At 36.1% G+C, this 18,269-nt stretch overlaps 1 protein-coding gene across 1 annotated transcript; it reads left to right on the top strand.

The window, feature by feature from the left end:
• Positions 1-335: 335 nt before the first annotated feature.
• Positions 336-17,768, top strand: DAZL (deleted in azoospermia like). Its single transcript, XM_058549163.1, has 11 exons — positions 336-522; positions 7,949-8,095; positions 8,369-8,460; positions 9,057-9,108; positions 9,806-9,869; positions 9,960-10,099; positions 11,534-11,605; positions 12,313-12,363; positions 13,180-13,293; positions 14,652-14,750; positions 17,479-17,768. The coding sequence occupies exons 1-11, from the start codon at positions 520-522 to the stop codon at positions 17,530-17,532; spliced, it is 888 nt and encodes a 295-aa protein (XP_058405146.1). The 5' UTR covers positions 336-519; the 3' UTR covers positions 17,533-17,768.
• Positions 17,769-18,269: the final 501 nt, after the last annotated feature.

The following is an 18,269-nucleotide window of genomic DNA, read 5'->3' as shown; positions in this document are numbered from 1 at the left end:
TTGAAACTAGAGCCTAGATACATTAATTTTTTTTTTAATTTTAAGATATATTTAAGTATGCATACCTATTTCAAGTGAGCTTGAACGGCGCTTTCAGGGTGATGTGTGTGTCTGTCTGTCCGTGTGTGTCAGGGCGGCGCCTTCCGGGCTGCACGCTGCCGGCCTACGCGCACCCCCTATGCACCCCCGATCCGGGCGCCGTCGTCCCCCCAAGCCCCCCCGTAGGGGGCGTGGGCGCTGTCACCCATTGGCTGAGGCCACTCAGACGAGCCCCACTACCCGGCGCCCCGCCGCCACGCCGCAGTCAGCCCGCGCCCCTCAGCCTGGCCGCCCGGGTCTCGGGGCTCGTCCGCCTCGCCACCCGCCTCTGCTCGTCCATCCTCGGCCGACTTCCATCCTCTCGCCCACTCGAAGCCAGCGGGCACCGGCGGACCTACGAGCAGCCCAAGAGCGGTGCCAGAAGCGCGGCCTCTGCTGCTCCTCGAGCCCTATCGGCGGGAACTGCTAGCTGCCGCCATCATGGTGAGTTGAGGAGAGGAGGCCTGAGGGGGCGAGCCCGGCGGGGTCCTCCAGGACGGGGTCCTCCAGTTTGGTCGAGACTCGGATTTGGCGCGGGAGGGGGGCCGAAAGCGGGGTCACTCGGCCTTCCTGTCCTGGGGGCACCGTAGGCCGCAGCCTGACGGGGAGAAGAGGCGGCCGTCGGGCGGCCAGGGCGCGGCCTACAAGGCCCTGAGGGGCAGGCAGGGGGTGGGGGTGTGGTGGGAGCGTGCGGCCCGGGGACCCCGCTGGATCCCCGCCAGCGGACCACGTGCGAGGCCCGCGGCCTTCACGTCCCCCCCCCCCCCACGCCAGTCGCCAGCGAAGCTGCAGCTCGGCCTGGGTTTCCGGCCCGGCCAGGGTTTGGGGTGCGGGCGCCCCACCCCGCCCCCACCCCGCCGGCGGCCTCCCTTCCCGCGCTTCCCCTGGGGCCTGAGGCGGCCTCCGCGAGATGGCGGCGGCCGCGCGGACGCCCCCTGGCGCGGGCTCTCGGAAGGGCTCGTGGTGCCTTTGAGGCGGCGTTTCCCAGGCGGCGGTTCCTTCCCGCCCTAGTGAGCGTGGTGGGGTGCGGGGCCCCTGGGTGGCGTGTGGTGTCGGGTGCGGGCTCCGCGGAGCCGCCAGCGAGGCGTGCGGAGGGCGCGGCCCGGAGCCGAGCGAGGCGCCGGGATGCGGTGCTGTCGCGGGGCCCCTCGTGCCTGCCGCAGCCGCTGCGGCTCCCTCGTGCTGCCGCCTCGGGCGGAGGGCGAGCCGGACGCCATGGTTTCCGCACGAGGCGGAGTGGCCTGGGTTTCTGCGGGACCGCGGGTTGGAGGGGTTTAGAAATGTCTTAATGGGACGCTTTTTTCCTCTCGATAAACCAGGGACTTGAACCAAAATGTGCGTCCAGTCGCACGTGCTCTTTGGCGTGTGCGTTTGTGCGAGTTTTCACAAACGCCTCGAGTTGGTTGACCACCACGGAGTACAGCTCTGTGAACACTTCTGACCGACCGTTGTCACAAATGTGTAAATACTGTGTGTATTTCTTTATGGTACAGTTATTATTTTCCATTTTTAGAGGTGAAGAGAGGAAATTTATATTCAATTTATATTAGTACATATAAATGTTAAAATAAAAATCTAGTTATGTATAACTATTATTTGTAATAATTTTGTCACCTAGTTCTCTGTGTTAATAATTATTTAGTAATCACTATGAGTTACTGTAAGTAATTATTTACAATAATTTTTCCTCTCCATTTTTAGAGACAAAGAGGGGAAACGGTAATAGCTTTATTGATTTTTTTCTGATTATAAAAGTAGCATATTAACTCATTTGAAAGGAATCGGTGTGAGAAAGTAGAGGTCCATCTTAATCCCAACTCATGACCAATGTTAAAAGTTTTGATGTATGTATTGCATATAGATAGATAAGTTTTATTTTACAAAAGTTGTACCGTACTATACAATACTATTTTACAACCTGCATCCTTCAATTAATATAGTGGGCATTATTGCAAAGATAAATTTAAAATAATTTTGAATATATAGAGTATAGGATTGTACCATTATTTTACGAAATTCTCTTATAGTAAATAATTTTTCTATTAAAACAATACTAGAACGAGTATCTGTGCAAATGTTTTGGCATGCCTATTCTATTAATTCCTTGAAATAAATTGCTAGGAGTGAAATCACTGGGTGAAAGGGTTAATGCCCATTTTATAATAATTTTAAATTATCATTCTTTTAAGTTACTCTTGATAAAGCATTTACCAGTATATATTCCCAGTGATAATATGTAAAGTGATCTCTTCTCCACACTCTTTCCAATGAGAGGTATTATACTTTTTAAAGTTGCTGATCTGATGGCTGGAAAATATTTCACTGTGTTGATATGCTTTTTTTTTTTTTTTTATCATTTGTGAGGTTGAAGTTTGTCATTAGCTTTTTTGTTTCTTTTTTATAAATTCTTAGTCCGCTTTTCTAATGGGATATTTATCTTTTTCTTAATGGTTTAGATTAACTCTATATTAACATTAACCCTCTGTCATATATAGTGGAATTTATAGTGGTGATAAGGAGATGCCCTTATTCCTATTTCGATGGAAATGTCTGACGTTTCACTTTAAGCCTGATGATAGCTTAGAATTAGATCAATAGAAAAAAAGATTCTTCTATTTCCATTTTACTTGGGTTTTTTAAAATTAAAAAAGGAATGCTGTATTTTATCAAATGCTTTTTCCAGGTTGAATTACGGTAACAGATTTCCTAAGAATGAACCATCCTTGCATTTCCAATATAAACTGTATTTAATTGTGTATTTTTTATGTGCTGCTGGAATTTTGCATCTCTGTGTTGGGGGCAAGGGTGGACTATCTTAATCAGGTTTTGTTATTTAGATAGTGCTAGTTTTGTAAAATTCATTGAGAAGTATTCTTTTTTCCTCCTTTCTCTAAAAATTTTTTTAAGAAAAGCATTTGAATTTTCTTTGTCTTCTATTCCCTCTTTTATCTACCATTTTTTCTGTCTTGGTGCCCCCCCCCCCCATCTACATACACACAAATTATCTGTTTCTTTACAGTTTGGAAAAACTCCTAGTGAAACTAAGTCAGGAATAGAGTATTCTTTGTTTTCTTCAGATTGCTTTTAAAAATTCACATTTCTCTGGCAAGTTAGCCATTTCAGCAAGATTTCCAAATTTACTCCCATAGAGCTTATACATAGCATTCTCTTATAATCAGTGGTTATATCGCCTTTTTCGCAATTAATGAGCGTTTTTTCTGCCTTGCCTTTTTTCTTGCTTAGCTTTGCCAGGATTGTATATTTATTGTTTTGGACTTTTTCCCCCCAAGAGTCTACTCTTGGATTTACTTAAAAAGTTTTATTCTGATTTTCATTTCCTATTTCCTTAATTTCAGCTTTTCTTTGTATTAGTTCCTTCCTTGTGTGGATATAACTCTGATAGCTACAAATTATAGACTTTTTTCCTGGTCAATATACATAGATCTCTGTTTGCTTACATGTAGACATAATGTTGTCAAAGAGCTGACATCCTAGGAGCTTTAGCAACTATAAGGTTTTTTTTTTCAGCTTTTAGTTATCTTTGTTATTTGGTTATCCAAATATAACAGGGAATATATTACTGTAAATAGCAGTGATGAGAATTGTATATATGATGGCCTCCAAGTTGACCCCTACTTAATATCCCAGTGTTACTCATTTCAAAACCTGCCAGCTCACTTGAAGGTATATTTAAGAAAAGTAATTACTTAATTTAGTTTACATGCAATTTATTTTCTGTATGCTATTGATAGTTAAGATTAATGCTTTAACATAAAACTTTTTGCTTTAACCTAAGCATTTATTTGTGGAGTATTTTTGGTAATAGTTTAAAAGTGACCAAAGGTTGTCTATTGGTTGTGGATTTTGTGTATATGAATTATAATTGTATATAAATACACACAGTAGGAGTTCAAAAATCCCTGCTGTTCAGTCTTGTTAAAATGGAGTTCTTTGCTTTCTTTGTTGGCTTTGGGCGCCACCTGCTGGCAGAGGACTAGGACATGATGGTGCCTTCCTTAATTTAAAACATGACACTAGTAAAATGATTTGATGAATTTAATATCCCAATCAAGCAGGCAGCCCCAAACCAAACTTCCTATAATATTTAATAACTTTTTTCTTTTCCAAAATAACTATTTGTCTCAAGTATTCATTTTATTTTTGTAAATAGAGTATGAGAATTAGAACTTTCTTCTTCAGCTCTGGCGACACTGTCACAGGGTTTCTCACCTGCAACCTTATTCAAATTTTGGGCCAGATAATTCTTTGTTGTGTGGGGCTGTCTTTTGCATTACAGGGTGTTTATTGTATCCTTGGCCTCTACCCACCAGATACCACGAGCACCCCTCAGTTGTGACAACCAATAATGCCCCTGGGCCACAAAGTCTCCCCTAGTTGAAAATCAATACTATCATAACCTCTTAGAATCTGGCACAGTTTTCTGGCCTGATGTTGCATCTGTAAAGTAAATGCATCCATTATGGTTCACAGACAGGCAATACTATAAATAGCTGATCAAATAAAAAGGTGTCCAAAGTTCATCCACAAATGAAGGGGAGATTGAGAAGGAAAAAAGAAAGTCTACCAGAATTTCAGAACCACTGTTCTGTTTTATTTGTGTTTTGGATTTTTGAATGAGCTAGTTGAAAGGTATTGGTAAATTGTCTATAGTGAAGGAAAATCCAGTCAGGTTCTCAATAGTTCAAGATATGTGGCTTATATAGTATAGTCTCATTTAAAAAAAAATTATCCAACATCAAAAAGTGGAATAAGTTTAGAAGTTTTTTACTCTCTCTCTCTTCATTGTCATGAAATATTACTGTACTATAGTTAAAGGAAAGAATTAGGAGGTATTCAAATAGAAACACAAAATAGCAAGTATAAGCACAAATTAATACAGAAAAGCCAAAGCACTGAAATTTGATAATTTGACAATTTTGATTTCATCTCTAATTAGTATAGCAGTTTGTGGAATCTTAAATTATCAGTAAGTTCTAGCATCTAACAAAACAGGAACTCTACCTACTGTTTCTTTATTGTTACTAATTTCTATAAAAACTACTGTGCTTACCTTTTTAAAAATATGCATCAGTTGGTTTATTTTGTCCTTCCTTTTGTTTTCCTCCATAAGCAGAGGTGTAATAGCTTTAGCTCTCTCTTGCAGCCTTTTGTATTTACCTCTTATAATCAGTAGGCACTTCATGAGTGAATTTCAAATGAGTGGATGTGCCATAAAGTAGTTTCTTGAAGTTCAAACTCAAATTGGTTGTTAATTAATGAAGTATCTACAAAATAACTAAGTAAATAGTAAAATCAGGAAAGAGACTTTTTTTAACCTATTGAAAATAAATTCCTATAACAGGACACTAACTTATATTGGCATACCACATTATACTTTACCAAATGAATTCACAGATGTTATCTTGCTTCATTCGAAAAGCAGTTTTCCCAGAGATAAACGTCTGGCAAGTAAGTGGCTTATAACCTGGTCAGGCACATGAACCTAGATCTCCTGACTAAATCACTTTTTGTTTCACTATGCTATACTGCCTTTCTAACATATATGTTACCAGTAAATTCTGCTTCAGACAAATTTACATTAACTTTAGTGTGGGAATACTAAAGACAGAGTTCTGACCAGAATCCAGAAAAATAATGAGTTTCGTGTGTCTCTATCTAAAAATAAAGATGGTATCATTTATGTCTGTCAGCCCACTGTGAAAATTAGAATTATCAGTGGAACTGACTTGGTGTTATTCAAGAAGAAAAATGTTATTTCAGAAGATGCTTTGAATATCCTAGTATTAGGGAAAAGAATTATAAACCCTTTTTTAGCAGGAGCTACGATATGTGAGCAAATAATGTTTTCATGATCCATTTCCAAAGTAAAGCGGGAATACTAACACAGGAAATACAGTCACGTGCCACATAATGACGTTTCGGTCAATAACGGACCACATATATGACTTACGGTTTTCTAAGATTATATGATCTCATAAGATTATAACGGAGCTGAAAAATTTGTGTCGCCTAGTGATGTCATAGCCATCATAACGTCATAGTGCAACGCATTACTCATATGTTTATGGGGATGCTGGTGTAAACAAACTCTGAAGACCTTCCAGTGGAGCAAGATGTGGAGGTGGAAGATAGTAATATTGATGATACTGACCCTACGTAGGCCTAGGCTATATTTGTGTCTTAGTTTTTTAACAAAAAAGTTTAAGAAGTAAAAAATAAATAAAAAATTTTAAAAATAGGAAAAAAACATAAAATAAGGGTGTAAAGAAAGAAAATATTTTTGTACAGCTGTATGATAAGGTTTGTATTTTAAGCTACATATTATTACAAAAGAGTCAAAAGTTAAAAAAAAATTTAAAAGTTTTGAGCCAGCCCTGATGGCCTGGTGGTTAAAGTTCAGCACTGACCGCTTCAGCTGCCTGGGTTCACTTCCCGGTCATGGAACCACACCACCTGTCTGTCACTTGCCATGCTGTGGCTCACATAGAAGAACTAGAATGACTGACAGCTAGCATATACAACCATGTACTGGGGCTTTGGGGAGAAAAAAAAAAAGAGGAAGATTGGCAACAGATGTTAGCTCAGATGTTTCACTGCAAGAAAAATAAATTAATTAAAAAGTTTATAAAGGTGCTGGCCCAGTGACGTAATGGTTAAGTTCGGCATGCTCTGCTTCGGCAGCCTGGGTTGGCAGGTTTGGATCCCGGGCATGGACCTGCACCACTTATCAAGCCATGCTGTGGCAGCAACCCACATTGGCACAGATGTTAGCTCAGGGCCAATCTTCCTCACTATAAAAAAAAAGTTTATAAAGTAAAAATGTTATAGTAAGCTAAGGTTAATTTATTACTGAAGAAAGAAAATTTTTTTGTAAATTTAGCGTAGCCTAAGTGTATAGTATTTATAAAGTCTACAGTAGTGTACAGTGATGTCCTAGACCTTTACTTTCACTCACCGCTCACTCACTGACTCACCGAGAGCAACTTCCAGTCCTGAAAGCTCCATTCATGATAAGTGCCCTACACAGGTGTACCATTTTTTATCTTTTATACCATATTTTTACTGTACTTCTATGTTTAGATGCATAAATACCATTGTGTTACAGCTACCTACAGTATTCGGTACAGTAACACGCTGTACAGCTTTGTAGCCTAGGAGCGATAGGCTATACCGTATAGCCTAGATATGTAGTAGGCTATACCATTTTGGTTTGTGTAAGTACATTCTGTGATGTGTGCACAATGACAGAATTGCCTAACCACATACTTCTCAGAACGTATCCCTGTCATTGTGACACATGACTGTATTATAATTATAAAATTCATGTTAATTTTAGTGAATAGAAAGACGAGGCAAAACAAATTGGTTTAAAACTTTGTTCGTTTTCTTTTTGATGCAGCTTTTTAAAAAAATTTTGTTTATCTTTTTTAAAGATTTATCGTGCTTTTTAATGAGATAGTCAGTAAAATGAAAATTTGCTTATTGGCATAGAACAGGATAACTTCAATAATTTTATTTTTTACAAACCTGAACTTTCCAATTATTTTTTATCAGTTCACATAGTATTTTCACAGAATCACTATAAAATCAGTATTCTACCACAGCATTGTTACAAGAGATGGTGATGAGCAACACTGGATTTAAGAAAATACTGTACTCCTTTGTTAAAATTTTACACTGATCTGATTACTGTAAATCGTGAGCCTGAACTAAGTTGTATTCATGACTAATTTAAATGAAAGTAATTTATATGAAAATATTTTGTACTTTAAACACAAAAATAATGTTTCACATCATGTATGGTTTTTGCTTATATATCTACTGATGACATCTGCTTTCTAAATTACAGTCTGCTGCAAATCCTGAGGCTCCAAACTCAACCATCTCCAGAGAGGCCAGCACCCAGTCCTCATCAGCTACCACCAGCCAAGGCTATGTTTTACCAGAAGGCAAAATCATGCCAAACACGGTTTTTGTTGGTGGAATTGATGTTAGGGTATTGTATTCATATTTCATTTATTTTAAAAATATTTTGTGAATAATAGGATTTTGGCCCTATTGCAAACATAAAGTTTTTTTGTGCTTCATGCTGGTTTGGAATTGGTTTTACATTTAATCTATAGGGACTAAAAAGACCTTTGACAAAGAGCTATGGGTAGTTTTGGGATACTGGGGGGAGATACTTCCACAGCATCAAACTTTTTTTATAGTGTAATTAAAAATTTTGAATGCTGAGTTTTTACTCTTGAAGTCAAATTCTTCTCTCTAGATGGATGAAACTGAAATTAGAAGTTTCTTTGCTAAATATGGTTCAGTAAAAGAAGTGAAGATAATCACAGATCGAACTGGTGTGTCCAAAGGGTGAGTAAAACATATGTTCAGTATAAATTGTAAAAAGTGTCTAAACTATAGCATCTGTAGAGTGTCAGAGAAGAAGAATTCAGAACTGGTAGTCTTATACTTGTATAAATGAAATTTGTTGCTTTGTTAATTTCTTTCATGTAGAGGATAAAAGTTTGCTGCCAGCTCTTTTATTTAATCATTTTCCTAAGTGTTTGTATTTAAATATTTCCCATCTTTATTTATTTCACATAAGTGGATTAACCAGTTTTATCAAAGAATTGTTTTCTTCTCACATTTCACAATATCTTAAATTTTAACCATCTTACCATAGATAATAAATTAAATTCAGGTTCGTAGGTATGAATTTTCTGTTAATGATTGAGGTTCCCACACTATCTTTAATCTTAGTGCATTCTGACGTAGATCAAGGTAAGAAAACAAAAAGCAGTAATATTTATAGAGGATCTGTCATGTACATCTTACAGATAGTTATCTCAGTATATTTTTCATCTTTTATCATTATCACTCTGTCAATTATTTCATAGAATACTAGAAGTTTTAAACCATGTACTGTTATAGTGGTGATTTTATACTTCATTTATCTGCCTTTCTAGCTATGGATTTGTTTCATTTTATAATGACGTGGATGTGCAGAAGATAGTAGAAGTAAGTAATCTTATGGAAAAATCTCTTAATTAGTTTATGGATGCAATGTTTAATGTTGTTTGAGTCCTGAATATGTACTCAGTCTTGTATAAAATATAGAAATAGGTAGACTTCCTGTTTGAAACTCAGACTTAGAGTAATCTTATATAATTTGTCAGAAGATGGCTTTGGGTTTTTTTTGCTGAGGAACAGTCACCCTGAGCTAACATCTGTTGGCAATCTTCCTTTTTTTTGCTTGAGGAAGATTCACCCTGAGCTAACATCTGTTGCCAGTCTTTCTCTATTTTGTACGTGGGTTGCCGCCACAGCATGGCCACTGATGAGTGATGTAGGTCTGTGCCTGAGAACCAAACCCAGGCCACTGAAGCAGAGTGCACCAAACTTAACCACTAGGCCACTGGGGCTGGCCCCAGAAACTGTTTATTTTTGATTGGGCATCTAGCTTCATGAACTAGTGATAGGAAAGGTTAAAGACAGAGTGTAAAGGTTTTGGGTCAAATTCTGAGACACCTTGTGACGCTTGACTAGAGTACTGAGGGTAGGTAAGGTAGCTTCATGCTGATAAATTTTGATTTGGTATGTTCTTACCACTGATCTTCTCTGATAGTAGGAATTTTAGAGGACTTGGGATGTTTACCAAAGTCTTGGAAGTAAAGACTTGGAAATTGATTTTAATTTTGTACTGTTTTATTTTCAGTCACAAATAAATTTCCATGGTAAAAAGCTGAAACTGGGCCCTGCAATCAGGAAACAAAATTTATGTGAGTAAAGAAAGGAATTGTTGTTGTTGACACACGAAGCTTTTCAGAGAACTAAAAATAAGTTTTGTTTTCTTTTTATTCTTTAAAAAGGTGCTTATCATGTGCAGCCACGTCCTTTGGTTTTTAATCCTCCTCCTCCACCACAATTTCAGAGTGTCTGGAGTAATCCAAACACTGAAACTTATATGCAGCCTCCAACCATGATGAATCCTATAACTCAGTACGTTCAGGTAAGAATTACCTACGTTTCTGTTTTTTCATTTATTATAGTATTTGAGACTTACAGATGGGGGCACCCTAAAAGTAACCCAGTCTCACATTTTAACCCTCTGTGGAATTATATCCACAATTTCCATAATAAGTGATAATACTGTCCCTGTTTGAATACTTTGAGTGATGGAAAGTTTATTACTTTTGTTAGAAATCTGTCATTCTTAGCATTATTCCTTATACTAAGCTAAAATCTGCTTCTGTATAGCTAGGAAGTCTTTATCTTAGAACTGACGTCTGTAGCCACATACAATGTATTTCTTCCCTTTTTTCCCCCATACGATAACTCCTTAAATATTTGAAGGCAGCTTTCTTCATGTGTCTGCCTGGTTTATTCTTCTCTCAGGTTAGCAGTTCTTCTAGCTATTCTGTGTTTGCAGTGATTTCCAGATGCTTCCTCATATGGATTGCTGACTTCTGGATGTATTCTGGTTCTAGAATGGATAGATTTTCTGATCACTTAACTATATTTGTAAATTCTCTGTGTTTCTGGCATATAATTTGTCTGGTCCTGGTTACTTTAATATTTGAAGTGGGATTTGGAATACTTACTATCTCCTGTTGATGATAAATAACGTTTATGTTGTTCTTAGTTCATTTTACTTTCTTTAGTTTGAAAGACATTTTATTTGCGGGAAAAGAAAGAAACAAAATAATAGTGAAATAGTCTGCAGTCTGTCTCCTGTGTTTACATTTTTCGTGTATCTGAAGTGTAGGGTATATCTTTTCCTATTTTTCTTGCTTTGAACATGGCTAGAAGAAAAGCCCCACTTGTTCCTAATGTATACTGTGAGCTATTACCTATTCTGGGTGTGTTCATGAATGTTACTACCTAGATTTTTTTCAATCAATATTTACTGAAAGATGTAAGACATTGTACTGTCTCTTTTCCAGGTTGGGGTTATATATGGCCCTTAACTTTTAGAAGTAAAATACAGAAAGAGCCATAAAGTCTGTAGAAAGACTATACATTGACTATACATTACCCTATTATATTGTCAAAGGAACACAAAACTGCCTAAAAGTATTTTTACAAAGAAATAGCAGATGTGTTAATATAACTTTAACATGGAAATCTATCCTAAAGGAGTTTTATCACCAGTGCAAGAAAGAACTTCAGGGTGGGGATAAATATACAAATAAGATAAACCTGTGCTGGCAAAATCAGTCACTTCCCTATTTATCCCTTCCTTCTCCCTGCCCAAAAGGCTAACATTTGACAAAGAGTATTTTTTTCTTCATGAAGCCAGTCACTTAAATAGAATCCTGCGTTGTATATACAAAAATAATGAAGATTTCTTCGCGTGTTTTTGTTATATTGGGAATAATATTCCTTCTCTAATTTTTAAAAATTTACCTTGTTAATCCATTTTTTCTGTAAACTTTATTTTCAGGCATATCCTCCTTATCCAAGTTCACCAGTTCAGGTCATCACTGGATATCAGCTGCCTGTATATAATTATCAGGTAATTTAAGAGAGAACAAAATGATTTCCTTTGGAATATTATTGAGACCTTTATTTATATAAATTCCCCTAATAGTTTGTCATTTAAACTGGTTGAGTGTGCCTAAAATTTAAGAAAAACTTAGAATCTAGAATGAAGGCCTTTATATTATTTAGAAATAAGGGAATGATATTTTGACAGGAATATACTTAGCAAGAAGTTTTCTCTTATACTGTCTTGTAAGATTTGATGTTCCCTTCTTGTATTCTTCCATCTTCGCTGTCAAATAGCTGAAACGTCCAGGCTAACTTTCATAAATTTTTCTAGGGAGATGGGTTGAAATAAAATGATTACTCAATTCTTAGATCATTGAATTCCAGTTATATTGGATAGTGTTTATTTTAGCTAACTACTACAAGATAGGCATTCTCTGAATTTCTGCCCATAGATAGGACCACATCTATGGCAATAAATTCAGAGAACGACTATCCTTGAGTTTTCCTGAAAGCCAACTCCAGAAAATTGAGAAAAAAGTGGGTTTATATATGAAAGTAACAATAAAACCCTCACATATTAGAAACATAAAGTACTTTTTTCTTCCATTCTGTTTATTTTATTATAACAGGTTCAAAGAGCCAGCATGACAAATACCTCAACATTGAGTATCTCATGTCTTTGTGAAAATGCATAAGAATATTTAAATAATTATTTCCCTTTGTTTTTTTAAGATGCCACCTCAGTGGCCCGCTGGGGAACAAAGGAGTTATGTTATACCTCCGGTAAGGTGAATTAGCCAAACATATACTATTCTTTATTTTAAAGTATTTTGTTGTTTAACTGTAATGTATTTATCGACCTTTGCCATATCATGTATGTCTAGAAATATTTTTAAATGCCCTTTTACATTATGTGTTATGTTTTATTAATTTCTTGTCAACCCAAGTATATACTCCCATGGGGGAAACTGCTTTTTGTTTCTCAGGTTGTTTTTGTGTGCTTAAGCAGTGGCCGCTCTGCATGCAATAGGTGCTCAGTTACTTATTGATAGAATATATAATCCAAGGAAAGTAGTATTAATGTCTATGTTAATTCTAATTCTATAGATTTAGAATTACTATTGAATCTGCCTCTACTTTTCTACCCATAAAAGAAATCTGTTGAAGGGAAAGAAATGTTTTACTGTTAATATTGTTATATAAGAAAAGGAATAAAGCAAAAGAGAGTGCTGCCTCTAAAACACCTGAGCCTTTGTTACTTTCTTTCATCAGGATTGGATATTTGAGAGATATGATATGAGTTAAAATTCTGAGGCACTGGGAAGTTCCCATTCGATTACTACATGTTGGAGTTCATTTTTCTTAGAGCCCTTCTAATTCTGATTATGGTGAAGCTTAGGAAACATTTCAAGATAAAAGACTGCTTTACTGCATTTCAACTATTCAGTTTAAAATCAAGTTTCTGAAATAATGTAATTGAACTTCAACACAAACCATATTTAAACTTCCAATATCAGTGCACCATTTCAGAGAATGGATTGTTTAGAAATGTATCTAGTGTACGTTTCTTTAATTACACGTTTTTCATTTAAAATGTAGGCTTATACAGCTGTTAACTACCACTGTAATGAAGTTGATCCAGGAGCTGAAGTTTTGCCAAGTGAATGCTCAGTTCATGAAGCTGCTCCATCCTCTGGAAATGGCCCACAAAAGGCAAACATCTAATTTTGTTCATTAATATTTATATTTTCATTTTTTTTCAAGGTTCAATAATGGTTCTTTGAGAAGCAAGCATTTTTGCCCAAATTTAAATATGGAAGCCATAAATTACAGAGCTTTAGTAATTGATAATTCAGCAATTTATGTAAAAGTTGAAGAAATTTCAATATATACATGTACAAATTTCAATGTATACATATAATTTCTGATTCAGTAGTCCTTTCTTCCATTTTCATTTTTTTGTTTTTTTAACATACTTTAATAAATATTGTATTAACATGATTTGATAGAATGCAGTGGGCAGGTTTCCTCAAGAATTCTACCCTTCAAAAGAGGAATTACTATGAATTATATTTGCTTGGTCTTTTACCAATTTAAACATTTACTTAGCTAAACAGTAATAAACGATTATTTACGGTATTCTCTCCATAACATTATATGTGGTAGCAGCTCTCAAGAGTGGTAGAGTTACTAGTATAATTGAATTACTGAAATAGGCAGAGTAGGTTTTTTTTTTTTTATTAGAGCAGATTCCTATAATAACAATACTCTCCCTCTTGAATTCTCCTGTGTTTTCTTGAGTGGGTGGGAATGTGGAAGTAGTTGATGTGATGGGAATATGCATAACATTGAAGAATTCCCATTGGAGTGTGTGAACTTGGTCCATGTGTTTCTTTTTTTTTTTTTTTTTTTTATTATTTATTTATTTATTTATTTTTTCCCCCAAAGCCCCAGTAGATAGTTGTATGTCATAGCTGCACATCCTTCTAGTTGCTGTATGTGGGACGCGGCCTCAGCATGGCTGGAGAAGCGGTGCGTCGGTGTGCGCCCGGGATCCGAACCCCGGGCTGCCAGCAGCAGAGCGTGCACACCCAACCGCTAAACCACGGAGCCGGCTGGTCTATGTGTTTCTGAGTGGAAAAAAATGTTGAAAACTACTGAACTATAGGGTGAAAAAATTCCCTGATTTGGTACATGATTTAAAATTTGAAAAAATAGCTTACAGTATGATATAATTATATTATCAGGTTTTATCCTGGATATTTTTTTCTTGAAACGTTGAAGTTCACGGTTTCTTATCTCACAGGAATAATTATAGAGCCTTAAGCAAATATATTAGGGTTTTACTAAATTGAGCTTTTTTAACCAATACTCTATCACTAAGGTTCTAATATATTTCTTAAATTTAGTACAAAAGTTACATTGTAAGTGACATGTGGTAAGAATTATGAATTACATAAGAATTCTTTAGAAATAAGCATATGTATTCATTAAACTTGTTTAAAAAGCTTGTTACAGTGAGTACAAGGAAGAATAGTCTTTAGATTACTGAAAAAACTTCTGTATTTCAGAAATCTGTGGACCGAAGCATACAGACAGTGGTATCTTGTCTATTTAATCCAGAGAACAGACTGAGAAACTCTGTTGTTACTCAAGATGACTACTTCAAGGTATGAAAGGAATAGTATACAGGATAAAAAGCACATTTTGTCAGCTATGAAGCATCTTTTTTTCTTTGGTATATGTATTTTGAGATTACATAGAGCATTTAATTGAACTCTTAGCATTTGACTGTAACCCAGTAAACTACTGCAAGTGAGTTTTACCTAGCAGTGTATTTTATGCTGCTCAAACCTTGATATAGTGTAGTTTGTCCGTAGGGAAGAAACCTTTAGCAGAAGCTTATAATTGAAAAGGTTCACGAAAGAAGAGAGTAAAAAGAGAATATTGCCTTGACCAAATAGAAAAAGAAAATTTCAGATGCAGAAAGCAGAACTTACAAGTACATGGAAGAAGAGAAATCGATCACTCAGATGACGTACTTGAACAGTGTGGAGGGAGAAGAGGTAAAGTGAAGCAGTAAAAAAAAGCTGAATTGGAAGGAAATGGAAGTTGATTCAGAGTTGGTGAAATGGAAGAGATTGTAGGTGTTTGAATTTAAGAAAGTTTTGTTTCTGATCCTGGTTCTGTCACCTTGGAGGAATCATTTAAATCTTATGAAGGCTCCAGTTTTTACAAATCTAAAATGAGGAGACACAGGACTAATGGTCTCTAAGATCCTTTTAGTTCTGAGAATTAGTCTATGAATATGGAAAGGAACTAACTGGTTGCTCCGGTGGGGAAAGGAATATTGTGCTTTAGTAAAGGGAAGTTTTTTGTTATTTTTTTATAACAGGTTTATTGAGATAAAATTCGCATACCATACAATTCACTCATTTAAAGTGTATAATTTAATACTTTTTAGTATATTTGCAGAGTTGTGCAACCATGACCACAGTCAATTTTAGAATATTTTAATCACCCCAAAAATAAACCCCTTACCCATTAGCAGTCACTCGCCATTTCCCCCCAACTCCTCTAGGCATGGACAACTACTTACCTACTTTCTTCAAGGATTTTCCTTTCTGGACATTCCATATAAATAGAATAATACAATAAGTGGCCTTTTATGTCTGGCTCCTTTCACTTAGCATAATGTTTTCAAGGTTCATCAGTGTTACAGCATGTATCAGTACTTCATTTCTTTTTATTTATGGATATACTACATTTTGTTTATCCAAACATCACTTGATAGACATTTGGTGTGGTTTCCATTATTTGGCTCTGATGAATAATGCTGTGAATATTTGTGTACAGGTTATTATTTGGACATATTTTTTATTTCTCTTGGGTGTATACCTAGGAGTGGAATTGCCGAGTCATATGATAACTATGTTTAACCTTTCGAGGAACTGCCAGAATTTTCCCAAAATGACTGCTCCATTTTACATTCAAAGGGAAGTTTTTAACCATTGCTTTGTGTCTTAAAACAGGGAAAGGAGAATAGCTTTTTTCCATCTATGAATGGACATAGGGTGAAGCTTAAAGCCTTTTTAAAGGGAATACTAAGGACTTCGTATAATGCAGAAGAGTATACCAGTAGCAGGATTAAGTTATTACCATCTTCTCAACAGAGAGTAAACATATTTATTTAAAGTTGACATTAGGGTTACAACAAAAGAATGTTGTTTCATTCTGCATAAACGGTACAATTTAAAAAGAAAGAACCTGGGTCATATGACAGCTTACCTTGCCAGAGTTCTGAAGGTTAAATAGGTAGTACTTAACCCGATTTGTTTGCAAAGCAGATCTTTAAACTTGAGTTTTCACTTGGTATTAGACAAAAGCCTCCCTTTGAATCTTCTAGGGAGTTTCTGCTCCTCTGGGCTGGGAGTCAGAATTTGGTAGTCTAGCATCTAGACCTGTTTTGATTGGCTAAATGTTATTGTTGTGTTTTTTTTTTTAATTGAATTTGAATGCCTTGAGGCAGGGTATATACACTGTTTCCATGGTAAATTCCACTTGTTGTTTTAATTCCAGCTCCTTCATAATCTTTTAATATCCTACCTGACCTTTGAAGATAATTTGAGTTTGTGACCACTTTTCTGGCTTCAACCTAAATAGGATATTACCCTGTTGACAGATTACATAATTTCCAGAAGTCACCCTTCTTTATATGACAGTTGAATTTAATCCCTAGGAAAAGGACACAGTTAAGCTAAATATGTAGAGAAGAAAGTCCTCATGTTATTACTGGTTTACTCAGCTCCATTCCTCTTTATAAGGCCTCACTTCCTTCTGTCTGCACATCTGTAGGCAACATAAAGTGAAAAGAAATTTTTGCATATATTTTTAATTTTTCTGTTCATTTCCTAAAGAATGATAAATCTTCATCACAAATTAAGGATATGCCTTTAAATATGCCAAAACTTTTATCTTTTAACCTTAAAAGCATAGGATTTCAGATCGAAGTGGAGTGCTATTCTTAAAGCTGTGTTTCTACCAGATGCACTTGTTAGTAGAAGCAGTACTTTTTTAAATGACATGCATTTTCCACCAGCTGTCTTTGGGACGTCACTGCCAAATCATTAATTAAGAAGCTACATAAAATGATATCTAAGTCCTCTGTTTCTGAGTTTACCGAGATTTCTTTTTTTAAAAATTGTTGAATAAAACTAATCATCGGTACATTTGATATCGCAAAGTTTAGGAATGCTTCCTAAAAATGATCACTTTTTTCCTCATTATTTATATTTTTTAAACCCAAAATAAATGCTTTAAGTATTTTGCAACTCACTTAGGTCATAGTGATAATGGGAAATTTTCAATGAAGTAAAAAGGACTTTCTGTCTTTTCTAGGATAAAAGAGTGCATCACTTTAGAAGAAGTCGGGCAGTACTTAAATCTGTTTGATCCTCTCTGCTGACTTTCGAGTCTCATGGGAAGTTGCTGGTTTTGAATATTAAGAGACTGAAAGTGTTTCACTATTATAGAAATTTAATTCTGAATTTTGATAAATCACACTCAGACTTTCTATACAGGTTGTATTAGATTGCCTAGTTTTATTTTACATTGAAACTGTTTTTCATTAGAGTGTTTATTTAGAAACTGGTTCTGTGTTGAAAATATAGTTAAAAGTAAAAAATAATTGAGACTGAAAGGAATAACTTTAAAAATTATCTGTAAGGACTTTTTTTTAAAATTGAAATTGACATTTTAAGAGTTTAAAAGCAAATACTGATTTTCAAAAAATTATTTTAGAAAACCTACTATTTTGAAAGGTCAGAATTTTGATAGTTTGAGTACAAGCATTTCACTTCTCCAACAAGTACCTGTGAGCAGTACAATATTTACAATATTGTGCTTTACATTTATGATTTGTCTAGAAATTTACAACAAAAGCAGAGTTTTAAAACTGCATTTTTAATCAGTGGAACTCAATATATAGTTAGTTTTATTGAAGTTTTCCCTATCTAAACCCAGTAAAACAGGTTCTAAACTAACAGTCCAATCAGTGGGTCTTACATTTATTAGTTCAAAATATTTTATCTTTTATCTAGAATTCACACATAGATATCCTATTTGATTGAGATGGTAATTAGGATAACTAAAATTCTAGGCCTAATTTTTTTTAAAGAATCCAAGACAAA

This window comes from Diceros bicornis, chromosome 2 (genome assembly GCF_020826845.1).
Source record: "Diceros bicornis minor isolate mBicDic1 chromosome 2, mDicBic1.mat.cur, whole genome shotgun sequence".
In the NCBI taxonomy this organism is placed as follows: domain Eukaryota; kingdom Metazoa; phylum Chordata; class Mammalia; order Perissodactyla; family Rhinocerotidae; genus Diceros; species Diceros bicornis.
This window is presented reverse-complemented; position numbering and strand designations above follow the sequence as displayed.

Excerpts from the sequence above, each read along its gene's own strand:
- DAZL (XM_058549163.1), top strand. Across the intron at positions 8,096-8,368 it reads TTGGTGGAATTGATGTTAGG|ATGGATGAAACTGAAATTAG; the intron begins GTATTGTATTCA and ends TCTTCTCTCTAG. Across the intron at positions 11,606-12,312 it reads TGCCTGTATATAATTATCAG|ATGCCACCTCAGTGGCCCGC; the intron begins GTAATTTAAGAG and ends TGTTTTTTTAAG.